Source organism: Felis catus, chromosome X, assembly GCF_018350175.1.
Source record: "Felis catus isolate Fca126 chromosome X, F.catus_Fca126_mat1.0, whole genome shotgun sequence".
NCBI lineage: Eukaryota > Metazoa > Chordata > Mammalia > Carnivora > Felidae > Felis > Felis catus.
This window is the reverse complement of record NC_058386.1, coordinates 57,566,015-57,592,615: the sequence shown is the minus strand read 5'-3', so window position 1 is coordinate 57,592,615 and position 26,601 is coordinate 57,566,015. Positions and strand designations below refer to the sequence as shown.

Sequence of the window (26,601 nt, the reverse complement as noted above, 5' to 3'; positions counted from 1 at the left end):
ACAATTTCATAGTATTGAAGATGATTTCCATGTCTCCTTTGGTGGGCACCCCCCCCCCAGAAAGCGTACACCTGTTAGATTAAGAGGTGGAGGAAGGTGAAGGCAGCCTGGCTGGCTCGGTTGGGAGAGCACGGGACTCTTGATCTTGGGGTCATGAATTTGAGCCCCACGTTGGGTGTAGAGATTACTTAAAATCTTTAGGGGCATCTGGGTGGCTCAGTCGGTTAGTGTCCCACTCTTGATTTTGGCTCAGGTCATGACCCCAGGATTGTGAGATCAAGCCCTGTGTGGGGCTCCACGCTGATAGTGTGGAGCCTGCTTGGGATTCTCTCTCTCCTCTGCCCCTCCCATTTCTCTCTCTCTCTCTCTCTCTCTCTCTCCTCTCAAAATAAATTTTAAAAAATCTTTTTTTTTAACGTTTATTGAGAGACAGAGAGAGACAAAACGTGAACAGGGGAAGGGCAGAGAGGGAGACACAGAAACTGAAGCAGGCTCCAGGCTCTGAGCTGTCAGCAAAGAGCCTGACATGGGGCTTGAACTCACAAACCGTGAGATCATGACCTGAGCTGAAGTCAGACGCTTAACCGACTGAGCCACCCAGGTGCCCCAACTTAAAAAAAAAAATCTTCAAAAAAAGAGAGGTAGAGTCAGGTGGAAATGAGCAGCATTTGTTTGATATGATAGCTTTCCCACAGCTCTCTGTTAAACTGCAATGACAATACATCAAGGAAAATATTCATATATATATATGCATATTTATGATCCCTCCGTATTGTCAATCAGGAATTCACCAACCATTCATTCATCTGTTTGTTCATTCATTCATTCGTTCTTTCATTCATTAATCTATCTACAGCCAATGAATAATGGTGGTCTAGACCAAGATCTTGCCCTCGATGAGTTTACGCTCTAATATAGGAAGAAGTTAGGCTTACATTTACTGCATTAGAGTGACTATAATATTAAAGATAGAATATGAATCTTATAAAAAGTGAAGGGAAAGTGCTGAGATTCCAAAGGAGATGATGAGAAAGTGCTTTATGGGGAAGGTCGAACTGGACTTTAAAGATGTATATAAAATTTGAACATAAGGAATAAGAAGGGTATTCCTGACCAAAAAAAAAAAAAAAAAAAAAAATGACAGCATGGCAAAGGCATGCAGTCCTTCTATCCGAGGAACAGTGAATGGTTCTGTATATTTGTAGCATAGAGTGCTTGGGGAATGGTGGGGAAAAGCTTAAAAAGCTAGGTTGGAACCAGATTAGGGAGGATCTCAAATATCTGGGTAAGGAGTTTGGACTTTATTCTGTAAGTCACTGAAGGAATTTGAGCTGGCGAGTGGTAGGGTCAGAGATGGACTCTAGTAATATTAATTTAGGCAATAGTAGGTACATTGGATTGGAGAAGGAAGAGTGTAGAGGAAGGAAGACTTATTTGGAGGCCACTGTAATTTTCCTATTTCACCCTTTTATAAAGCCCCATGTCTTCATTAACAGCACTTATTGGTTTATAAATATGTATTTATTTGTGTGATTATTTGTTTAATGTCTATCTCCTCAACAGTAAGCTCTCTAAGGGCAGAGACCTATATGTTTGTTCACTACTATATCCGCAGGGCCTGACATACAATTAGGGGTTTGTTGAAAGAATGGAAATAATGAAGAATTGAACTGGAATTACAGTTGTGCCAACAGTGATGGTGAATGTGAGGACTACTGTAGAGTCATAATCAGAGATGAGGTTTCAATTCTGGGTGGGAGAATATTTCAACAATGTTGAATATGGCAGACAGGTTGATGAGTATGAGGCCTGCAAAGGCGTAAAATCTGGTAACTTGGAAGCCATACTGACTTTGGAGAGCACAGTTTCAGTGGCATGCTCAGGGCAAAAGCCAGACTGCAAAGAAAAACTGAGATGGGACATGGTAAAAACTAGACGAGGCAGCGTAGCACAGAAGCATGCACCCTGGAACAAAATCACCTGCGTTCAAGTCTTTGCTCTTGCACTTATTTGCTGTACGACCTTGGGTAAATGACTCAACTTCTCCATGCTTCAGTCTCTTCATCTATAAAATGTAGTCAGAGTTTTTGGAAAGAACAGATGAGTAAACATGCCAAGCTCTTACAGTGATGTCTGATTATGTGTTTTTTGAATGCTATTCGACTCATGCCCTGTGGTAGGGGTTCTGTGTTTCCCCACACCCACTAAATCTTGACACCCTCTTGTTCTCTCATACTCTGGGAGATCTGTATTTATCACCTCCTGGAAAGGCTTCCTACCTATTATGGGGCAACTCCAGTGATACAGGTTAACTTCTTTCGTGTTTTGTGTTCTTCTGCTCATAGTAGTCCCGACTGTGGTTTTTATTCCCTCTGTCTTCCTTATTGTTTGTCATCTCCAGAATGATTCAAATCAGGGGGGCCGAGGTGGCTCAGTCGATTAAACATTCGACTTTGGCTCAGGTCATGATCTCACAGTTCGTGGGTTTCAGCCCTGCATTGGGCCTCGTGCTGACAGTGCGAAGCTTGGGATTCTGTGTCTCCCTCTCTCTCTGCCCCTCCCTGACTCATGCTTTCTCTCTCTCTCAAACTTCATCTGGAAATCCTGCCAGGAAATGCTATTTGCCACCGTGGGGCACCTGAACCCTCCATACAAGGGCATTGAGTGGTATATTTGGCATGTCCATTCTCCTAGTTCCCTAGAACCATTTCTTTTTTTTAAATTTTTTTAACATTTATTTATTTTTGAGAGAGAGAAAGAGTATGAGCGGAGGAGGGGCTGAGAGAGAGAGAGGGAGACAGAATCTGAAGCAGGCTCCAGGCTCTGAGCTCTCAGCACAGAGCCCGAAATGGGGCTCAAACTCATGAGCTATGTGATCATGACCTGAGCTGAAGATGGCCACTCAACCAACTGAGCCACCCAGGTGCCCCTTTTCTTCAGTTTTTTATTTAAGTAATCTCTATACCCCATATGGGACTCAAACTCACAACTCCGAGATCAAGAGTCGCATGCTCTTCCGAATGAGCCAGCCAGGCACCCCGCCCCTCTGCCGTGTAGCACCATTTCTTTGTCCAGCTGTAAGTAATCGGAATCTGCACTCTGTTCTATGACAAAATTTTCCATTTTTTTAAGCTGTTCTGGAATCCTACCCATCTTCCCAGCTGGGGAAAGGATATTTGCCCTGTCATAGTCCATGCATCTCTTCTGTATCCTTTGCTCTCTCACAGCAGGCACATGGCCTCTGTGTGTGTGTGTAATGTTTAATTGTGTAAGAACCTAATGTGCTCATGTGCCATGTTATTTGGCAGCTGTAGTTAAACCCTCTCTGTCATCTCCATCACTGTTCATGTTTTTCTGAACCAAACATTGCAAAAGGCATGAACTTTCTTTTTGAGGATTCATAGTGCACGTCCCTTAGGATTTCTCTTTATCATCATTGATGAGAGAGGCCTTGGAGCTCATCTGTGCAACTTCCCTCATGTTTTAGATTAAGACAGGTCCAGAAAGAGGAAGCTCACTCAAGAATCATTTATTGAGCGTCTGGCACATTTTAGCTGCTGTGAGGGATGCAAAGATACCAGATGCAATCCCAGCCTTCTAGAAGTTTTTTGCCTGGCTAGAGAAGTACATAATGGACAGCTAGCTAGCATGCAAGGAAGAACAGGGTATGTTCCCTATAACCTGGTGGAGTGGTGCAAAAGAAGGCAAGGGGAAGGCTCTCCTTGAGTGATCAGTGACATCTTCGTGGAAAGTGACATTTGAGCTGGAGCTTGATAGATTCCATAGACATGAGGACCAAAAACACTCCACACAAAGACCTGGCTCACAGGTCAAAAAAAAAAATACAAATAGTCTAGAGTGGTTTGTAGAGAACCATCAGGAGATAATCCTGGATAAGCACAATGGGGCCAGTGGAGGGTGGTAAATAATTCCGTATCCCACATCTCACACCCCCTCTTCCACCAGGCTGATCCTACTGATCTTACAAGTCTCAACCTGAATGTCACCTCCTCAGGGAAGCCTTCTCGGGCACCTTCCCTCAGCAGGTCCTCTCACTATATTATCCCATTGCTACATCCTGTGTACGCCCTTCAGAACGTTTCATATAATGTGTAATTATATACTTATTGACTTATTCGTTGCTCTCCCCCAACTAGACTATTAGCTCCTTGAGAGCAGGGACTGTATTCTTTGACTTGCCGTTGTATTTTCAGCAGCACTCACAGTGCCTATCACTAAGTGCTTACCAGGCTGTGGCTCTTGTTATTGTGAGAATAGGAGCAGCGATGATGAGAGCAAAGGACCAAATTGAACAGATACCATAAAGAATCAACACGTTGTGGTAAGAGGTTGAATACAATGACCAAAGGGGGATACATCAGGTTTGGGGCCCAGGTGACTAGGAAAATGGTGGCACTCAGGAAGTGGGAGAAGAGTGAGGGAAGGAGTAAAAAAAAAGCCCAAGTGGCCCAGGGAGAAATGACATCGACGGTGAGAGCAGGGACATGGCATTTTCTTCTTTCTACCATGTTAAGACTCAGAAAGGAGTCTTTGAACTGAACATCATGCTTGGGAGGTTGTGGCTGACATTGAGAACTTTCTGGCACTCTCGATAAGCGTGTTGAACACACGGATGGTAAGTGGTAGAGTAGGGAGATTGTTGAATTCTTGGTGAGAAGACAGCAGAGTGAAAAGAAGGGGGTAGGAGCTAAAGGAGAGGAAGTGGTTGGAGATGAAAAGGAGTCATAATTGATGGAGCAAGATCCCAGAGGAAGTTGCAGGGACTCCAGAACGGAAGCTCTCCATAGACCATAAAAACAAAATTTGTATTCCCCACAGGTTTAGGCCTAGTCAAATCTCTCCCCAGCAAGGTTGAACCAAAGACTAGTGCATCTCTTCTTTTTTACTGAGCACCTGCTACATGACAGATATTGTGCTAAATGCTGCAGGTTTACAGATGAATAAGATGTGGTCTCTGCTCTCAAAGAGGAGTCAAGGGCAGGAAGGCAGAAAGAGATAAGGGCAATAAAATGTTCCAAGTGTGGCAAAGTGAGAGGCAGCACAGTGTAGCACTTAAGAGCACAACTACTACAGCCAGACAGCCTGTGTTTGACTCAGCCCTGCTGGTTATTAGCTGTGTCACCTCCTTGTGCCTCAGTTTCCTCATCCGGAAAATGAGATAATATGAGCACCTATCTCATAGGGCTGTTGTTGGCAATAAGTGAATTAAAATGGGCAAAGCAGTGGGGTGCCTGGGTGGCTCAGTCGGTTAAGCATCCAATTCAGCTCAGGTCATGATCTCACAGTTGGTGGGTTCAAGCCCCGTGTCACACTCTGTGCTGACAGCTCAGAACCTGGAGCCTGCTTCCGATTCTGTGTCTCCCTCTCTCTGCTCCTCCCCCTCTCATGCTTGGTCTCTCTCTCAAAAATAAACATTAAAAATTTTTTTCAATGTGTAAAGCACTTGGTACAGTGCCTGTCACATAGGAACACAAAATAAATGTCAGCTGTTACAGTGACAAACGGTTTTAGAGGGTCTAATGGAGCACAGAGGAATGGACAGTCAAGTTGACCTAAGAGGTGGGAGGGAAGAAGAGGTACTTCAAGAAAGGCAGTGTAGGAGGGTAACTCTTGAGTCTGAAAACATTAAGAGGAGTCTTCAAGATGGGGTGGCCACACTGCGCAGAAAAAGAAGTGTGAGCAAAAACATGGGGTTGTGGTGTTCAGGGAACTCACGGTCAGAGCAGATGGGGACATAGCAAAAGATAAAGCAGGAGAGAAGGGCCAAGGCCTGGTGGCAGAAGGGCCATGCTAAGGCTTGAACTTCTCCCTGTGGGCCCCATGGGAAGGGGAGAGCATAATATGGCTGGTTCTGTCCACTACGGGGAGGATGACTCTGGGGACAGGAAGGCCGGTCAGGAGAACATCCTCTTGCACATGCCCTTCACGGTGACCAGGAGGGTCTGAATCCTTGTTCTCAAACCACCCCTTTTCCAGTTCCTCAAACTACACTGGGTACATCCGGTTAGAGTGCCAGTGGCGGGACAGGGACCGGACACACAGGTAGTTCATCTGCAGCATGAAAACCACCAGTGGGTGTCATAGTGTGACAAGGGGCACGGCTCTGCAGAGAAAAATCTAGGGCATCACTGCTAAAGCAGCTCCTCTATTCTCGGGCAGAGCGCGTGGTACGGAGACCCCATTTGCTGAGGAGGGACAGAAGCGTTGTGGCAGCCAGTTCTGCTCTTTCTTGGAAGTGATGGGTGGGGGAGGTTTTTCCACATGTGTAATTTGAGCTTCAGAAAGTTATTTGTAGGGGCCTGGGTGGCTCGGTCGGTTAAGCATCTGACTGCGGCTAAGGTCATGATCTCACGGTTCGTGTGAATCCCACGTCAGGTGAGCATGAGCCCGACTTCTGCCTCTCTCTGCCCCTCATTCGCTTGCACCCTCTCTCTAAAAAAAAAAAAAGTCATACAAAAAAAATTATTTGTGTGGTGGCAAAATATCCTAGCGGTGCCAAGGCAATGACTAAATGGATAAAAAGATCAATGGAACCAAAGCCATGAAATCCAAGGTAGGAATGGGCATGAAGGACAGAACTTGAGAATATGGAGACTAAATGAATCCTGCCAGGGCCAGGACGGCTTGGTGCACTACTCCCCAACTTCAGCACTCATTTGTTGGACTGGATTGCCTCGAGAAAGCTAACGGCTCTCTGAACACATGCTCATCTCATTCCTACAAGGTTCTCTGACACCTTGGGCTTCCAGGGGTTGGCACCAGGCAAGCACTGTCCCTTGGAAAGGGCTCCATTCCCTTTAGCACTGGCCTTTCTGCTTGAGTCCAGGTTCCCTACAGTCCCATCTTTTTGCTTGACCCTTGACCTCCAGGCCCTCTCCAGTCCTGCTGCTCGACTCCCACTTTCTTCTGCCTCCATATCAGCTTCATCCTGGAGCACAACTTCTACACACATTTTGGATAAAGATTTGGCTTTCACTAGCTAATTTCTAGCAGTGCTTTCGCCTTAAGACAAAGTTGGTCATGTGTCTCTGAACAAATGTTTTTTGTAGTCATGAGTATGATCTTACGAATGTTTTCACTTAAGGTCTGTTAGAGATAAAGAAAGTGAGGTGTGACTAGCTGGGCCGTCAGCAGCAGAACTGGGGAGAGATCCTGGCACGGACTCCTCACGGAGATGCGGCTCTATCCCTCTGGTCACAGCAGAGCTTAGGGTTGGTGAGGTAGTATACTTTGGGGGTTTCCAAGTTGCTCAGTATGTTCCCGCTGGGGCTGAATTTTCTTCAGCTGAGTCTCCCCTAGGATGAACAGCTGCTGTCAAGACAGACTGAACCTCACATGGTGGGGTGACAAGGCCAGTTCTTGTTCCCTTTGCACTTAGGAGCCAGACTCCCTTAAGCCCTCACAAAACACTTGGGGACTCTCTTTTGTCGGCCTACCTTCTAGCAAATGAGAGAGCATGTCAAAAGAAGCACCTTGCAAACTAGAAAGTGCCATAAACAGGTAAGGGTTATCGCCCTTTGTGTGGTTCAGCCCACATGTCAGGGATGCTCTTCTGGTCAGTCATTGCTCTTGACGATAATCACGGTGGTGCCTCCTCAGACTGTTCCACAGAAGCTTGCAACGCCATCAGCCATGTCGCGCATTCCTGCTCTCGGTGCTCCTGCTGTCTTCAGGAGGCGGCAGGGGGATGGCCACCTGCCCTGCTCATCGGGGCCTCCCCTGAGCCCTCAGTGCTTTCTGGAAACATTGGGAGCTGGCAGGCCAGGTTTTTCTTGCCATATTTATGACTCAGCTTCCTGCTGCTAGCTTGGCCCCTGCTTTCTCTACCGAATGTCTTTGCTGCAGCAGGCGGCTCACATCTTTTGTACCTTTGGGGGAAATGTCAGCATCTTGCCACCAAGAATACGGACACGCCCCCCACTGGCTGGTGCTATCTGAGGCAACATTTGGGGGCTACGGCAGAAGACCAAGCGTACAGCCTTCACAAAGGAACTGGTGCAACCGCAGGGGTCTCGAACCATCCAGAGGAAAACCTGACTTAGTCAGCAGACGGTCACTGAGGACCCCAGAGGTTTGAGCCTTTCTCCCACCCTCCCTGTGCCCCCACCCTCCCTTCTCCACTCCTTCAAGAAGGTCTCCAAACCACAGTTCATTGCAACTATCATTTATTAAAAAATATATGTCTCCTTGGAAGGAACACTGGTAAATCAACTAGTGTCATGCTTACTTTGAATCTTGATTTTCTTCCCTGGGAGGGGCAGAGGGTTGAGCACCACTCAGAGTACATCAGTTAACACTGGAGAAATCAACACTCCCTGCTCACCCCCCTCCTCACCAGAGTCACCATCGGCCATTGCCTTATCCCTCTTTGCCTTCAATCCAGTGAACTGCCCAGGTAAAGCTGCTGCCCTTTCTTTACCCTCGGTCTGGACCCCACACTTTACAGTTGGCCTCATTATGCTGGTAGGAGGACTGTTAACAGATTTCCTATGTTTGGCTGGTGGTGCTCAAAGCGTCTTCAACGTGGCATCATCTGCACTGGTCACAACCCAGTGGGCTAGGAAACAAAAGACTCACCCCTGGGGCCAAGCATCTCCACCCCTTCCTCCCCTGCATGATGCCTCCATTGTGGGGGCGAGAGAGGCTTGGTGGCTTCCAAAGGGCACGGAGGGGCAGGGCCCGACCACCTGCTCTCGTGGTCAGGGAAAAACTCCTTTGACCACAGTCACTGCCTTCTGACTCTGGGGAAAACCAAGAAGGTTTCATGTCTCGCCAGTGAGTGACTCTCAGCTCTACAGGTCAAACTGACAGCCTTAAAGTCTACTTTCTTGAGGAAACAGTAAGCTACCAGCTGTTGGTGAGGGCGCAAGGGTAGGGCATATGAAGCAGCTGTGAACAAAACCCAAATCAAACTCCTTGTTACGTGGCTGGCCAAGCCCAGTGCTGTCCCATGATCCCAGCACAGAACTGGAAGGCAAGTGACACCCCGTCCCTGTTGGGGGGGGGCACGAAGGGGTCTTAGTGGAGTCCAGTGCGTCCCGGGTGCATGAGTAAAGAAAGGGACACATCGCAACACAGAGCCCCAGCTCCCACTTCTCAGCAGCCCCCACTTCCCCTCTGCTGACTGGACGGCAGAGCCCGGGTCACCTACTCTATCACAAGGCCCGGCTCCTCCACATCATGAGCCTTTAAAACACGGTCAAATTGGATTCTACGCATTCACTTAAATAGTAAAAGTAAAATTTGGAATAATGAAAAGGCTGACACGATAGCACAACATGGTTTTGGTTTAACAGCAGCTTAAAAATGAACAAAAAGGAAACCTCTCATGCAGACACATCAGGTGGCAGAAAACAATAGGCAATTTAATATGGAGCATCGTTAGCCATTCTCTCTCTGTCCACACACAGGACTGACCGCACCTCGAGGGCAGCAGCGCCTTTGGGTCAAGTCTCCAACCTTCTCGCCCCCCAGGCACAAGCCCCACTCACGACCAGTCCTAGAGCAAACCTCCGCTTTCAAGAGAATGACCATATGCGAGTGCCCTTGGTACAGCACTTACTACCGCTTTCGATCCCTCCCCAACCAGTTGGGATATAAGATGCCATCTGATTGGATTATGAAAATTAAAGCATTTCTCTAATAACACAGTACCATTGATGAAGTCTCCATAGATTTTCTAGTCCAAATGTGAGTGAATATATATATATTATATGAGAGTGTATAATATATATATATAATAATTTCTATATATTTTATATAAATTACATATATATATCTATATATAAATAAGATACTTTCTGTCACCATACGTTACACTGTTCAGCGTCGCGTGACAGCAGCACGACAGGCAGAAATGCCCGGGGCATCTCGGCACGCGGCGCACTGAGCTCGCCTCACAAGCCGTGCAGCTGTCCAGAGCCTATCTTTCTGGCAGGTCCTCTTCTCTTCTCTTCGCTTCTGCTTGGTTCTTATGAAAACAATGACTCTGATGGATTTGCACCTGCGCTAGCGCTTGGGAAAGGTCCATGCAGGAATGGGCACAGTCACATGATGAAGTGAGATGGCATCATCCCAAAAAGTAAACTAAAATCAAACGAAAATTTAAAAAAACAGAACAGGACTAGAAAACTCAATTTTTGGGACATATCTAAAAAAGGGGACAAGAACAGTAGTCATTTGTTCTCCTGGTGGGGACAGGACTGAAGAGGGAGGAGGGAAGAGGGACTTGATGTCTTCTGTTCACAAGAGAGTGCTTGGTGGGGATTCTTCAGAGTTTTTCAGGGGATGGGACCCAAATGTAGTGCCCAGACTGGTCCTCAATGATCTGTTTGATTTTGTTATAAATCTCTTCCAGTGAGTCACCCTGTACAATGGCTACAGTGAAGAGGAAAACAAAATTATTAATGTGCTCCACAGCACCCCCCAACCCGGCAATCTAGCCTGACCCCGCCACCCTACAGCTCAGTCCAGCAGAGATGCCCACGTGGATGCGGGCGCCAGTCTCACCAGCCTGTGAGCCCAGGGCAGCGAGGGAAACTGGCAGGTGCTCCAAGCCCAGGGCTTAATGTCAACTTGCTGAGACAGTGAGACTAAGCAGCAACGAAGAGGAACATGTATTGCTTAAAAAAGGTTTACTGAGCATCCATTAGATGCCAGACCTTGTGGCTCATGTTGCTCTTGGCTGCCGTCAGGCCAGCAGCAGGTCATTCTCAACAGCCTTAGCAGAAGACTAGGAAAATCTCAGTTATCCAAAGAAAAAACTGAAAGAAACAGTTTTCAGCAAGAGGCAGTGCTCCTGGGGTTGTCATATCTGCTCCATGCCAGAGGCCAGCCCAGCACATGAGGAAGGACAGGGACATAATGGTAAAGGGAGCTCCAAAAGCCCAGGTCTGAGAAGTATGGCCATGCATACTTTCCCTACTTAACCTGGTGGCACCACCAGCAGGGGTTTACTTAGCATCAACCTGCACACATAGGGCACTGTCCTTTAAAGGTAAGCAACATGGGACACAGAAACCGTCACAACCTTTTAGGAACTGACCTTCCGGGATAGGTGAGCAGGTACACACACACACACATGCTGCCAGACAACTTGAATACCACACAGAGGAACCAACATCATCAACAAACATATATTCAGCACCTACAACGTGCAAAACTGAGTATTGGATCAGGGAGGGGACAAGTTGGGAAGGAAGCAAAGTGACACAGGGAGCCTTAGATGTGGCAGGGACACGAAGATAGGATGAACAAAATGATCTAAAGCAGCTGGGTGGTGGTGGTTGATACTGAAAAATGATTATCCTCCAGCTGGATGGGAGGCACCTGAGTATTTTCAAAAGGTGTGACCTCGAAAGCATCCAGAAAGTCTGTGTCGAGTATCTAAGCCTCTTGGAGACACTTCCAGAATAGGCGACTGGCTTGTCCCATGTTACCCAAGCCGGGCAGCAGGAACTCTTACCTGTGAAGTATTCTCCAAACTCCTGCTCCAGTTTCATGGCTTTGTCATAGATCTTATTTGCTTGTTCGTATGTCTGCCGTCGGTTCATTTCCCTGCCACAGACACGGAAGAAAAATGGTTAACAAACTGGATTCTACGTTTTGATTGACATAAAGGGTTGCTCCAGGCTCCTTGAAAAGCTACTCAGCTGCTCTCTGAGAGCAGCAGTGGCCCATAGCTAAACATCTTCCACAAACCTTCCAGGTTTTAGAGCACAACCAGGATGGGGCGCCTGGGTTGCTGACTCGGTTAAGGGTCTGGCTCTGGATTTCGGCTCAGGTCACGAGCTCACAGTTCGTGGGATTGAGCCCCATGTTGGGCTCTGCACTGATGGTGCAGAGCCTGCCTGGGATTCTCTCTCTTTCCATCTCTCTCTCTCTGCCGTTCCCTTGCCTGTGTTCTCTCTCCTCTCTCTCAAAATCAATAAGTAAACTTTAAATTAAATAAATAAATACATAAATAAATAAATAGTAAGTAAGTAAGTAAGTAAGTAAGTAAATGCACAACCGGGAATACATGCACAGGCACTCAAATCAGAAGGAGCCTTCAGTGACCAGAGATGGGGTACAGACTTTCCTTTGACCTTCCACTGGGGCTCACCCCTGCCCAACAAAACAGTTTATTTTCTTGTTCCTTTCTAGGGCCCTCTCCTAGCTGGAAATGTCTGAGTCTCAGCAAATACTTACATAAGTGCTTCGATGGACTTGGGCTTGATGAAAATGGCAATGGGATAAAGTTGTGCTTGCTGCAGCCTCTTGATTGCATTGCCGGAAACATCTAAGATGCAGTGCTTGCCCTGAAAAGGCAAAGACTTGTTCTCAGCCCACCCAGTCCCTGTCTACCCAGTCCCAAGCACTTACTGGGTGGCAACCCAAACATCTGCCTGGGGGGGGGGCGCAGGAGGAGGAACCTGGGGCCACCCAGAGAGGCCTAGAAGATTCTACCCCTGAGGCACCCAGGTTCCACCTTTTTCTCCTACCCCAGAAAAGGCCACATCTGCAGAAGGGTCCCTATTCATGTGGGGGACACGCTGGGGTGAGCTGCATGGAGGAGACAGACAGCCACCTCCTTCCAGCGGCTGGGAACACACAGAGCCGACACGCCTCTGGTTGGCCCTGTGCCAGGAGGAGGAGGATCCTAACGGAGAGTCAGCAGGAACTTTTCTGTTTTTCCTTTGAGGGTTATATTTAGCAGGGCCATCTCCTTTCCTCTTACCCTCTCTGCAACTGCCCGCACCGACTGGATGCTGGTCCCATAGAGATTATCATTGAATTGGCCTGCTTCGATGAACTTGTTGTCCTGAATATCCTTCTCCATTTGTTCTCGGGAGACCACAAAGTGGTAGTCTTGTCCATCCACCTCATTATCACGCCGAGGCCGAGTAGTATCTGAAGGAAGAGAAGAAATGCTGTGTGGTTGAGGACAATGACCTACCCCAGGCCCAAAGAGATGACCTGTTCTTCTCTACCTGGGTCCCGGGGCTACTCAAGTATTTTCCAGATGAGTGGTGGGGTGAGGGGGGAAGCAGCTGAAAAGAAGTTTGTCTTGTCTACTTCTCTTATAATTACCAGGTCTCACACACAGGGAGCTATTTGCTTTAGCTTAAACTGGACCAGAAAGGTGGGGTTTCCTGGGCCAAAACCTGGCAGAAGATGCCTAATGTGGTATGGGAACCAACAAACCTAACAAGCTGTCCACCAGGCCATGTCAACACCACTCGGGCTGCCCGCCCCCCGCCATTAGTCCAATCCTTCCTGACCATTGCCATTCAAACTTCTCTCCAAGGAAGGAAGCAGGCCAGACTGATGTCTTAGGCCTCCCAACCCCATGAGCTTTGTGGGGATCTATTGCTACCTAATCTCTTCCACAGTGTTAGATATACCCTGTACCCAGAGAACCCTAGAACCTGGCCCCAGACCCTTTCCATAAAACATCAGAGCAATAGTTCTCTGGGCACTGATGCCTCACTCCCAAAACCCTCCTGGGCTCTTACGTGGCACACAGGATCCAAATTTATGCGGGAACTCCGAGATCAGGTCATCGTTCACTCTGTCCTTCATTGGGCCCAGGATGATCACAGGCCTTGCATAGTGAACTGGAGAGACAGAGCATGGAGGCAGTGAGTGAGGCCTCCCACCAGACAGCCTATTCTACCTCCAAGTCTGCCTAGAACACCTAGGCTCTGGAGCCGCCAGTCAGACAGAGCAGAGCGTATGCAGCCCATTCTCTAGCTTTTAACTACAAAGACATCAAAGAGCCTTTAATTTGAAAATATCTAAGGCTAAGGCAAGTCTGAAGTCAGAAACATCTCCCCTCCCAGCAGATTCAGGAGAAATCTCTGCATGGGCACCCGCAGCTAGGCAAGGTTTTCTCAGAGGAGCCACTGGAGGGAGGGACCAGAACCTTTCTTTTGGCAACGGTCACGCCCACCAAAATTGACTTTTGCCATCTTTGCAAACCTGCCCTATCTTCTGGAAGGCACCTGGGGCAGCAACAAAGGTATGGCAAGGGGTGCACACTGGGTTTCCTTTCCCCCTTCTCTATGAATGATAGAAAGTTGTCGAAGAGAAGGAGGTGCCCAGGGGCTGGGTGTGCAACGAGCCATGCCTTCATACTCCACCCACGCTCTCCCCTCTGCCCACACGGCCAACCGCTGTGCTGGCCCACGACCATGACACTAGCTTGAAGGCAAGACTCTCAGAAGGGGGCTTACTTTCTTGCCGCGTCACTGGCTCATATGACAAAATTGCATCCTCTTGTCCTTCTGCAACAAAACAGGGAGACATGTTAGCACTTTATAATCTGCCTCCCTGTGTCCTGGTCCCCCTACAACATTCACCCCACCCCCACCTCTGCCAGAAAACAGCCTGGTCAGGCAGTACTTGCTAACACCTGCCCTGTGGGCCTGTCTGCTTCCCACCAACAAGAAAGGACGGGAAGCCCTTCACCACCCCTGGGACAGGAATCAGGAGTCCTCTTGTTCAGCAAAATATAGCTGACCAAAGGGACACGACCCGCCAGCCAGGAAGCCTCCACCCAAACCCACCCCAATTTCTCAGGAACTGTCCTTAGAGGTCACAGTTACCCTCAGTGCTCAGTTACCCTCTTGCTCTGGTAAGGATTATGAGGAAGCTTCAACAGGTCGAGAAACACTACCCACATCCCATAATTTGCAGGCAGGGGAATCAGGGCACTCACGCAGGCCCCCAAAGCTGCAGCCTAACTTTGCCCTTTTAACGGTTTACCTCTCCCTCCCCCCTACACTGGGACAAACATCCAGACAAGTGGCTCAAGGCTGGGCTAAGGTCCCCAGCGCCCTTTAGAGCAATGCTGAGCCCTGTTCTCTCCTCATGGTAGAGCTCTGTATATCCAGCAGTGACAAGCTTTTCCTAAAACAGTCACCAAGCCACTTGGTGCTGGGTGCCCAGAGGTCCCCAGGTGGCTGGTGGCAGTGCTGGGGAAGGCAGCAACATCTGCATCAGGCCCTGGGATGCTTGCTCACGGGCTTCCTCTGAGCCTAAGACTCGTGGGCAGACTGTACAAGGCCCTCTCGCCACAGCTCCCAAGAGGCCAGTGCTCTCAAAGGTCATAGGGTTTCAACTGTGGCTTCTCTGGCTTGGTCATAGGATCTCTGAAGGAAAACTAGGCAGTTCCTGGATCATTTAAGTCAGGAAAAAAAAGACAAGGACACCGAGCCTTAACCCAGGAAATCCTAGAGACCTGGAAAGGCAATTCAGGACAATATCCCATGGGAGCCATTTGCCTTTTGGTCTCCAAACCCATGTGTAAAACTGGCAGCATTTATAGCCCGTGAGGCCCGTGGCAGGGATTGACTTACTGACAGCTCACCCTTCCCAGGGCCCCAGGGACAGCTTTCAGTCAGGTCCTGGCCAGAAGTGCGGGGCTTATACTCTCCTTTAATTCATGGCCCGAACCCCACCCCATAAGGACAAAATGGCCACAGCATTTCCAGGATCTCAAAGTGTACATGACTAAAAGAAGCAGTAGCCTCTGAACGGAAACGGCAGCCATGCAATGCTGGAATGAGGATGATGGCCAGGACACGTGGTGGAGCTACATGACATGAGGGAGAGCGACACACACTTACTGGAACTGCTTTCGCTGTCACTGGTGTTGGATGTCACTCCCTCTGCAAGCCAACAAGAAAGAGACTCCGATTCAGAACACACCACTGAGAGGTCACACGTGGCACAAAACTCAAATGCTCCAGGAGCAAGACTCTGAGCTGCCAACCAAGTCAGGCCACGAGAGGCCTGCCACATCCGGGCTACCAACTGGGAGGCACAGCTCCAATCCAGAGCCCCTGACCATCTTGCACTTGTCCCCAGAGCCCTCTCAGTCTGCCAAGTCCCTCCCTGGACACTACAAGCCTTCCATTCTTTGGCAGCATCTTCTTCGTCTGAATCAAAAGAACTGACTTGGGTGGTTTCCAAATCCTATCTCAAAACACATCTCCCAAAGCTAACAATAGGAAAGGCAAGGCAGGGACAGCAGCAAAGAGAAGTCCAGGGACCAGGTTGCTCTTGAATTTCCTGCCCAGACAGAGCCCCTGAAGTGTACAGAACTGTGCAGTGCTCCAGAAATAAGAGGCTAAGCACTGGCTAAGTTGAGCTGTCACCAGGGAACAATGCTCTGACCATTCGGTGGCACCAAGAGCCCTCCTGCCACCACTGTCTAGTTTCCTCCTCCTAGCTTGGCCTCAATGGTGAGGGATGATGCTCCTCCAGCCACAAGAAGACAGACATGTCAAAACACAGAGACAACAAAGAACATATGGAGGCCACGGCAACCCTCCTGCCTCGGACCACCAGGACTTGTCCACATCTGAGTGTGGGCAGAGCAGCCACGCTCAAAGGAGGCACAAGGCACCGTGTGGCCCAAACAGAGCCCACTGCTCCCAAGACAACAGGCAAATGAAGATGGGACACAGATACAACAAACTATGGACAGAGACACTGCTCGTTTCAGCCAAGATGACACTGTTCCAGACTGTGATATGCTGTGGCCCCCATAGGAAGGACTGGCTGTGGTGGCCCCCAAGGCTAGTTCCTGAGCAATCCCCTGAGGAAGCTCCTTTGCCTTCGTGACTTTATTACTTATTGAAGGAGAGTATACCTGGACGGAACCTGCCCAGCAGAGCCGTGTGTACGCGCCCCTCTGTGCACAGAGGGTACGCTAAGGTCCTGCCATCTAGGTTCCTTCATTTTCAACTCCAGAATTATCTTCCAGACGGGAGAGGTCAGAGTTTTCCCAAGCTAAGGCATTAGATATATATGGTCCATAAATGCTACTGAGACCTGCCCCCCAGCTCAGCCCCTTAGAGATGCTCCATGGAAAGCCAGCCCACAGCTGTTTGCTGAGGCCCCTGGAACCTGCTGGGATGTCCCAGATGCATGTTGGGTAAAGGGCTCCATAGTACTCTTGCCCTCAGAGAGACTGAAACACCTCATTCCTAAGCCCAATTCTTTAATGTTGTGTCACTAGGAGAAGAATCCAACCAGCAGGCACCCCTCACCTCAACAATAGGCTAGATGAGCTGAGTGGTCACCCCTGAAGAAGTACTTCTTGCCCACCTTGTTTCTAAGGCGGGGAGCCAAGATGGCTCCCCACTCCTTCAAGGTACAAAAGGAAAACACAGACATGAGTGACAGGCTTTTATTAGGGTACCAGGGATCCAGAGCAAAAGTGTGACACTCAGAGCCACTTGTTCCTCTTCCTGCTGTGGTATGAGTTCTCTCAACACTGTCCTCCCCTCACCCTTTGCCCTCACCCACGTTCCCTATACCCCCATCCCCAGCACCTCCACTCATGCCAGAAATAGAGTTAGTGGTGTGTAAGTTTGACTTACTCAGGTTCTTTGCTCCATAATAATCGTCACTTAACCCAGGGAAGTCCTGATTTCACAGACAGCAAGGACAAAGAGGGAGGGAAGGAGGGGGTGGGGGAGGGAGGGAAAGAAATGGGGACAAAAGAGAAAATTGAGAAAAAAGACAAGGGGAAGGAAGAATACAGAGCAAGGTGAGCATTAGTGACAGAAGTATGAAATACTATGAAGACCTATAATTATAGTGAGGTTAAGAACTCTGCTACAGAAAGAATGCCCCAACGTCAGATAAGATACCTGTATTTTATGCTGTCCAACTTGCTGCCGGAGGGCCTTTCTGAAGTGATCTATAGTCTACAGCCCAACAGGACCGGCCTGGTGACTTTCCAAGGCTTAGAGTACCTGGTTTGACTAAATTTGTAGCTACAGAACCCAGGTCTCTGCTCTGCCCCTGAAATCACCATTTCCCTCCGAGGGTGCACAAAAGAGCAAGCAGAATTATCATCATCCCAAGGAGCTTTTTGCCCAATACTGACTCACTCTGTCCAAACCCTTCAAGGAAAGCTTCATGCAGTGTGAGATATGGCCTTCAACACTGACCTGAGTTGCACAGACCACAGGGGATGAGCCCAGCTTCTAGACAATAAGCGCTAGGCAGTTTCAACTCTCACCCCAACCCTTAGCTGGGCAACCCAACAGCAAACCCTCCCCAGGCTGGGTCTGGCATGAAGGTTCTGAGGCTGATCCAGTGAACTGAAGTGAACTGATCTCACTTTAGACCACCTCCTACTGCTCACAAGCAGAACTAACTGCACCTAGTGCTTCTTACTGAACTGGCCAGGATTATGAGACTTAACCTCCATTTGGATGAGGGCACCCTTGGATCTAGTAGCTACCAGTCCAGGTGGCAATGACCTATGTAGACCATGACTGTGAATCAGGCTGGCCTAGACAAAGGATCTTCCCAACTGGAACTAGTCCATCTCCTGCCAGTCCCCACAGCCCAGGACCCCAGAGCCCCTCCTTGCGGGGCAGCAGGGGAGACGTTTACAATTCACCATGAGCCATATGAGAAATATTTCACCAGCGTGACCTGGTGTTTACGGTTAGGGTCAGAACAGTTAGTTTCCAAGGCATATGGCAGAACATGAGTACTTCTCAGGATTAAATTGGTTCTTAAAAGTTTATATAGCTCAGTTATGGCCTTTTCTACTGTTTATTGTTTTGCAATAAATCTTTACTTAGACAATGTCAAGTAATCCCCCTTCCATGTCAATTCCTGTGAGCAGGAAGGAATTTATTTTGAAGGCTGGCTCTGTGATCATTCTGGGATGACACTGAGTCTGTTGGAGCCGTGTGGACACCCTGGGTGCATATGCGCATGCATGTAATTCAGGAAGCAGGTCCCACTCCAGGTGTCTAGGGAAGAGAGAGCTCTTCTCTTAACATAGAAGAGTGAAGTTCAGGGAAAGAAAACACAAGAGGAAGAAGCCAGGAGAGCAACACTGTGTCCCTAGACCTGGTTCTCTTAAAAAACATTCTTCCAAACCTGACACTATAGCTGAATATTGCTCATCACCACCGTGGCAGAGCTCAGCCTGGCACCCCCAACACCAGTGCCAGGGACTTCCTGCTAGGGCAGGCTTGGAACCATTTCTTCCTTAGAGCCTCCAACATTCTTTCAGAGTGAGCAGCTGGACGAGAGACCCAGTGTCTCGCTCTGCACACCAATTTCTACGCTGACTCTGCAAATGAGAGAGTATGCCCGCACATGCATGCACACATGGATGGATGGACAGTCACGTGTGCGTGCCCGTGTGCACACACACACACATGTACACACACACACACACACACTCTCTCTCGCTGTCTTCTCATAGGGGGAGGTGCAAATGAGGAAGAGAGGGCGGGGCTGTGGGCAGTCTGCTCTCTGTACCCTGCTGCTACTTACGTTCCTGTATGCTGCTCTCCTGGGCCATGTTTTCTTTGCTCTTGTAAAATGGAAACTTTCGAGAGAGGCGGAAACTCTTTTTACGTTTCGTTTTGATCGACTGTGAAAGAACATGAAGATGGAGGGGAAGGACAGAAGAAAAAAAAACAGAACAATGGATTTTAAAGCATGCAAGAAAAACTAAAATGGAGACAATGGTGAGCTAAATAAAAGACCATCTCTCACAAATGGAGTCTATGAGATTAAATGAAAAGTTGATGTAAGAGGAAAATTATGTTTACAGGAAAATGTTGTAGGGATGTTAGAGGTTTCTACCTAATCCAGACTCACAGCACTCACTGGAACTTTCTAAAGGACAAACGTCATGGTAGCCTCCTGGACACATGCCCTAAGGAGCCACTGATACATTCACACAGAGGCATCTACTCCGTGTCTCTTTTCCCTCCTACTGCTCCAGAAGTTCTTTGGCCTGTGAATCTCACAGAAGAAAAGGGGTGAATGACTGAGCCCTCATGGCTCATTGGTCTGAGGGGTTGGTCGGAGCTCTGAGGCTGACCTTCCTCACTGGACAACAAGGCCAGCTTCTGTTAGGGGTCCCCACAGCTCCGACAGGGTCTGCAGCCAGGGAGATACCCACAGGTGGTTTTTTGTGTTCCAAATAAGTCAGCCTTCCAGACAGTCCAACTCCAACACATATTCAAGAGCCAGTAACCCAGGGGGAGGGAGTATACACTGGACACAGAGTTTGAGTGCCCTCGCTCTGCTTTCTGAAAAGCAGTCAGTATTCTGATATGACAGAGCCAGCCCGCTGAAAGAGAGATATTCTGTTGTGCTCCCCAGTTCTCTTATCCACCGGACAGACTCCAAGCTTCTTACTCCTCTTCAATGTTGGCTGCACTTCCTTGGGGATCCCCACTTACCCTGTTAGACTCAATCATCCCTGTCCTGGCATGGAACTTCACAGTTTTCAATCGAGCTCTTTCTTTCTTTTCCACCCTGTTTTGGAGTCAGAAAGAAGTCCTGTTACTTACTGCCAGTGCATGGTCTCAGAAGCCACTTTTTGGCTCACCGAGTCACAACCACATCCTGAGCACAAACTCTCTACTAAAAAGGAATAATAGAGCACATCCATTGCTCTCAAGCAACTTACTTACAGTAGAATAGGGAAAAAAAAAGAAATCAATACCAAGAAGAAGGCAGGGAAGGCCTCATGATCATGACAACTCACCTCTTCTTACTGGGGATCACACCGATTTGCTCGCTTTCTCCATGTGGGGTCACCAGTCTCGCCTGCCACCACTCATCATCAGAGGCATTGATGACATGCAGAATGTCACCATAGGAGAAGCTGAGCCCCTGGCTTGGCAGGCAGCTGTCCCGAGTTCGATCGTAATCAAATAGGGCCCTGAAACACACAGCGAAAGATAAGTTACCATCCTACCCTGGCAGTCTTGAAAGGATTGTGGAGGAAGAACACCCCAAAGAATGAGTGCAGACCCAGCAGCCTCAGAGAAGACCAAAGGGAATTCTCCAGGAGTCTGCATCCTCTTTTCCATCTTGATGTTATAGATATGTGCCTCTTCTCAAAGAGACATCCCACTCTCCCAAGAAGGGGAATAAGAAAATCTTTCATGAGTCCCATCTCCTCGAAGCTTCCAGATACAAGGTGGAAGTCCAAAGTAGAACACACTCAGTGGTCCTCTCCCTCACCCACATCCTAGGGAAACAAGTTAGTCTACCAAAGGGCTCTCTCAGTTTACAAACATCTCTTCAAAAAGTAGTTGAAAGCAGGGTAAACATGTTAACAACCATCTCAAACAACAAATGGTAAATGCTGCAGGGACACAGAAAAGGGCCCTGTGCCCTGGGGCCACTAAGGAAAAAATCTAAGGCTGATGCTCACCCACAGAATGGTAAAGTTCAAAAGGACCCCACCAAGAAGCCTCCTAGTCCAGTCTTTTGCTCTTACATGGGGGGAGGGGGGATGGAGGCTCAGGGAGGAAGAATAATGTGACCTACATCCCACACCTAACTAACCTAGGATGGAGGCCAGGTCCTCTGGCAGGACATACACAGTAAAGTGATAACAGGAAAGGTGGGAAAAGGTGGGAAGGGAGCTATACCATCCAGGCTTGAGGAAAAGGAGGAGCCCAGCATGGCTGCAGCTGGAAGTCCTAGGAAATGAGGTTGGAAACAAATGTCTGGGGCCAATTTTGGAAGGCCTTGAATATTACCCAATCCAGTGGCCCCTGAAGGTTTCAGAGTAGGGAAGTGACACATCAAAAGAGCTTTAGGCACATTAATCCACCCTCACATGTAATTGGATAATCGCAGAGTGGGGTGGATTTTGAAGGCAAATTTAAACCAAAACTACAAGCTCAAATCCTTCAGGATCCACTGCTGACTTTGGCTCTGGTGAAGGTGACACTTCACACCTGAGCTCCCTGCTCAATAAACTCACCTGTGTTTGAAAGTGTCTACTTTTCTCATCCACTGGATCTCTCCTTGTAGAGTCACTATGGATGGGTGATTTCAGTGAGAAGTTTGTATTTTTCTACTTGCAATCTAGGCTCTCTTTTTTATATTCTCTTTAACACCTTACTTGTACACACAGCCCAGGGGATTTCCCAGAATTAGTTCCAAGATTTAGACTTCTACCTGCAGTGTGGTGGTCTGTGGCTCACCTGGAAGCTGCAAAGTAAAACACGCTATTTCCCCACATGCAGGCCCAAATGAAATACAGAATGTAGTAAAACTGTGCAGAGTGAAATACCCATCTACTTTTTAAACTCTGTGAAACAGAATTCTTAAGACATCAGTATCAGATTATCTGAAAATGAAAATACTCAAACTCTGACACAGAGCCCTTTACCTCCCTCAATTTATGCATGTGAAGCAATATGGAGAGGGGCTGAGGCCAGCCGATTAAGGAGGCACTCTGCCCAAGAGGTTCTTTCCCAGCTCTGTGGGACAGGATCAAATCTGAACGCATTTGCACTGCATTCGAAACTGAGTTTCCTAAAGCAAGGAAGGCATTCTGTCAGATGTTCCTACAGACACATGCATGGGGAAGACCTTATTCTAAGTGGCAATGAGAAACACTAGATGTCATTCTGGGCTTCACAGGTGAAAACAAATGTAGTGAGGAAAATAACAGAACTTGGATTAAGCACAAATTAGTTTTGGTGGGGGAAGAAGGAAAGATGTTAAAATGAATTAGGAGAGGGGCACCTGGGTGGCTCAGTCGGTTAAGCGTCCAACTTCCGCTCAGGTCATGATCTCAAGGTGCATGAGTTCAAGCCCCACATAGGGCTCTGCGCTGACAGCACAGAGCCTACTTCAGATCCTCTGTCCCCCACTCTCTGCCCCTCCCCCACTTGTGTTCTCTCTCAAAAATGAAAAAAATAAACATTAAAAAAAATGAATTTGGAGAGATTAGGATGAGGTTGTAGAATGCTGGAAGGGAGAGCTTACTGGTTACAATCCAGGGACAATCCAATATATATCTGAGCACCCCACAGAACCACCCTGACCTGTGCCAACGGCAGTTAAGAAGTGGAGTACATATGATAAAGCTGATATAAGAAACATGTTTTCTGGATATCAGGAATCCAATTATTGGTAATTTTTTAAACATCTGAGATTGAAATAAAACCAATAAGCCAGTGTACTTCCAAGATGAATTTCCGATACCTTACAATATTAAAATACATATAACACAAGCTAAGGAACAACAAACTAAGTGTGGAATCCAAGTCAACAAGAATGCCAGCAGTGGCCACCGCACGCCAGGAATGGCACTGTCTGCTTTGGTTTTTAACCAAAGGCACATGTTCCTTTTACAACTTTAACTTTCAAAAACGTAAGTCTCTATAGGGGCGCCTGGGTGGCGCAGTCGGTTAAGCGTCCGACTTCAGCCAGGTCACGATCTCGCGGTCCGGGAGTTCGAGCCCCGCGTCAGGCTCTGGGCTGATGGCTCAGAGCCTGGAGCCTGTTTCCGATTCTGTGTCTCCCTCTCTCTCTGCCCCTCCCCTGTTCATGCTCTGTCTCTCTCTGTCCCAAAAATAAATAAACGTTGAAAAAAAAAATTAAAAAAAAAACAAAACGTAAGTCACTATAAAAAGAAACTGCTTTCAAATATTTAAACTCTTTCTTTTATAACACATTTCTAAATAATTGCTTCTTCTTGCTGTTTATTACTTTTTTTTTTTTTTACATTTCAGGAATTGCCTATTGGTTTTCAATAGCTCTCACTTATCCTTCCACCCCTCCTAATTTATTAATATCACATTTTTGAGGTAAATAATAGTTAATTTTACACCATTGTACAAATAGTGTCCACAGAGAACTACCCCCTCCTTTCCTATAAGCTTTTTCTATGGTTTCCTTCCTGGTGGAAATACTTTTTTATCTGATTATTTTTCTATGACCCTACTGTCTTTTAGCTCTGTTATGTAACACATAGAGGGCTACTTAGATTTACTATTTCTTTACTTTGGAGAGCCAGAAAAGGAGAGAACAGGAAAAGGATTATTTTTTTAATATGTTATTGTAAACATTTGAGATTTTAAACTATTCATATGCATTCATTTCATTAACTATTAATTAATATAAGCTTATCATAGAATTTTTGTAAAACATAAAATCTAAAAAAGGAAAAAAATCACATTTAATATAACTCAGAACCACTCTTCATACCATTGTGATACTGTATAATACTGTGTAATAAGTAAACAAAAAACAGGTTTCACAGAGATGGAAACATGCTGTGTACATACAATTCGGCAACTTTAGTTGTCACTTGAAATTGTATCATTAATATTTCCCATCTCATTGATGATTCATCAAAACTAATATTTAAAAAAAAATTTAATGTGTACTTATTTTTGAGAGAGACAGAGAGAGAGAGAGAGAGAGAGAGAGAGAGAGAGAGAGAGAGAGAGACAGAGCGTGAACAGGGGAGGAGCAGAGAGATTGGGAGACACAGAATCAGAAACAGGCTCCAGGCTCCAAGCTGTCAGTATAGAGCCCGACGTGGGGCTCAAACTCACAAACACACAAGATCATGACCTGAGCCCAAGTTGAAGGCTTAACCGACTGAGCCACCCAGGCGCCCCAAAACTAGTATTTTTAAAGATGATACAATATTGTATTCTTAAGGACATCCATTAATTAAACAAGCATTTTTGAGCATCTAATATGATCAGGCCCTCCTCTGGATGCTTAAGGGAAAAGAAAAAAAAAAAGAAAGCAAGTGGGGAAATCAATTTACCAAGCACCTGGCTTGAGTCACTTACTTCTGATAAGGAACATGTTTGGCTCTAAGTTCCCCAGCCAACAAGGCAAAAAAGGCAATTTTCCAGTAAAAAAGTGGTACCAAAGGGTACCCGGGTGGCTCAGTATAGGTTAAGCATCCAACTCTTGATCTCTGCTCAGGTCTCAACCTCATTGGGCTCCACAATGGGCATGATACCTAACTTAAAAAAGAAAAAAAGTGGTACCCAAGTTTATCTGGATTTTGTTTGATGAATTTGTGGATGAGGAACACTGAACAACAGAATAAGCAATGTTTTTAAACTATGATCTTGTTATCGCTTCTCGGCCTTTTGGCTGAGATCAAGTGTAAACTATGCTTTTGTTAAACACACAGCAGCACATTTGAATTTGAAATACGAGAAAAGAAATCAAATTTGAAATTCTGAGCTACAATGTCATTCTCAGTTGAGAATGTGAAATGAATTAACAAGAATTTCCTTTTCTATCAATCAGAACTACAAATGAAGAAAGAGCTTTGCAGGACACCGGAGCCTCAGAGGTCTCTAAGTTGCTTTCCAATTCTAGCATTTAATGAGCCCAAGTCTTTGTGAGGTATTCTCTACCAGGCTAAAGATGCCCAATTCCCTCACCAGTCCTTCCACTGTCATGATGGTGATTTGTTTTCTGAATCCATAATGGAGATGTTCTCTAAATCCACTTTTTCTGTTTTCCTGCTGAGACTGTATTTGACTAAGAGCTAGAAAACTTCCTCAGAGATGACACAAACCAGGCCGAAAGTCACACAGGGCCTCATCTAGAGTTGTGTGGTGGGCAACTTCACACCAGGGCTCTTAAATCTCAGAAAAATGTCATGAGGTCTAAGTCACAGTCACATTACAAACAAACAAAAGCTAACTCCCCACTTGGCTATGTCTAAAAAATACCTTTCTGGATGGAAGACACAGAAGAAAATAAGTCCTGGCCTTACAGAGTGTGCTGGCCAAGTATGCTGTAACGAGAGGCAGGATAAGTCAAGGCCTAAAAAAGCATTCAGGGAGAGTGTAGGTCACACCTACCTTGGGGAAGTTATGAGGAAGGGTTGACTTTTGAACTGGGCCTCAATGAAGGTTCAGGATTTCGAGGGAGAGAAGGGAGGCACCTGTCTGGCTAGAAAGAACAGTGTGAGCAAGGACTTGGAGGCGAGCAACCAAGGCTGTGTGGCAGGGTCAGCAACACCCATATTTGGCTGCAGTGCAAGGCACTCAGTCTGCAGTCCAGCTAAGGAGTCTGGCATCCACTTAGTAGGCCTTGTGAGACTGACTCCATGGCCTCAGCCTTTTGATCATTACCAGGTTAAACTTTCATGTGGAAAGTAAAATTAAAAGCGAACAAGGGCACCTGGATGGCTCAGTCGGTAGAGCATATGACTCTTCATCTCAGGGTCATGAGTTCAAGCCCCACGTTGGGTATAGAGAAGGAAGGAAGGAAGGAAACTAAAAGAGAACAAGCCTGAATAGTAACATTGAACCACCTTTCAAATGATACATATTTCATGTAATTGAAAAAAGTATGTAAATTAGACCTTAATAAACTTTGAAAAAGTGTTGGCTACTTACCTGAGATCTTTCAGAAGCATGCTAAACTGTGGCCATCTAGCTGTGACAATCTCTCTTAGGAACAGCCTGGAAACCTAAGAAAGTGACAGGGACTGGCTCCTTGTTACAAATGCCTCAGGTTGGATCTGGTAAGAGGATGAAGGAGCACCTTTTTTGCAAACACTGTTATATCTTCCTACCCACCCTTCTTTATCCTTAGGGCAAGAACTAGAGAAAGTCAAGGCATATAACATACCACCCCTTTTAAATCAGACTGAACCACTGTCCTAAAACTAAAATTCTACACATGCAAGGCCCAGATGACATACCAATGAAACTTTTCAACCTCTGACTCAAAAAGAGTGAGCAGGAAAAAAAAAAGCAATACCTATTTGTCTCCAGACACCTAAAACCATATTTGACCACTCTG

General features: G+C 47.0%; 1 protein-coding gene across 8 annotated transcripts in view; it reads right to left on the bottom strand.

Moving 5' to 3' along the window:
• Positions 1-8,169: 8,169 nt before the first annotated feature.
• The window catches only part of DLG3 (discs large MAGUK scaffold protein 3), a 58,615-nt gene continuing 40,183 nt past the window's right edge, over positions 8,170-26,601 (bottom strand). For 5 of the 8 annotated variants that reach the window (XM_011291795.4, XM_045050564.1, XM_023248814.2 and 2 more), the window contains 10 exons: positions 20,549-20,725; positions 20,241-20,316; positions 19,321-19,420; positions 15,633-15,674; positions 14,238-14,288; positions 13,518-13,619; positions 12,740-12,912; positions 12,211-12,320; positions 11,486-11,577; positions 8,170-10,398 (listed from right to left, as the gene is read on the bottom strand). In XM_011291795.4, the coding sequence (XP_011290097.1) occupies positions 10,292-10,398; positions 11,486-11,577; positions 12,211-12,320; positions 12,740-12,912; positions 13,518-13,619; positions 14,238-14,288; positions 15,633-15,674; positions 19,321-19,420; positions 20,241-20,316; positions 20,549-20,725 (1,030 nt within the window). In that variant the 3' untranslated portion in view covers positions 8,170-10,291. Of the gene's footprint in view, positions 10,399-11,485; positions 11,578-12,210; positions 12,321-12,739; positions 12,913-13,517; positions 13,620-14,237; positions 14,289-15,632; positions 15,675-17,393; positions 17,440-19,320; positions 19,421-20,240; positions 20,317-20,548; positions 20,726-26,601 lie in introns of all 8 variants that reach the window. The other 3 variants (XM_019823936.3, XM_011291796.4, XM_019823935.3) reach the window with 3 other exon arrangements.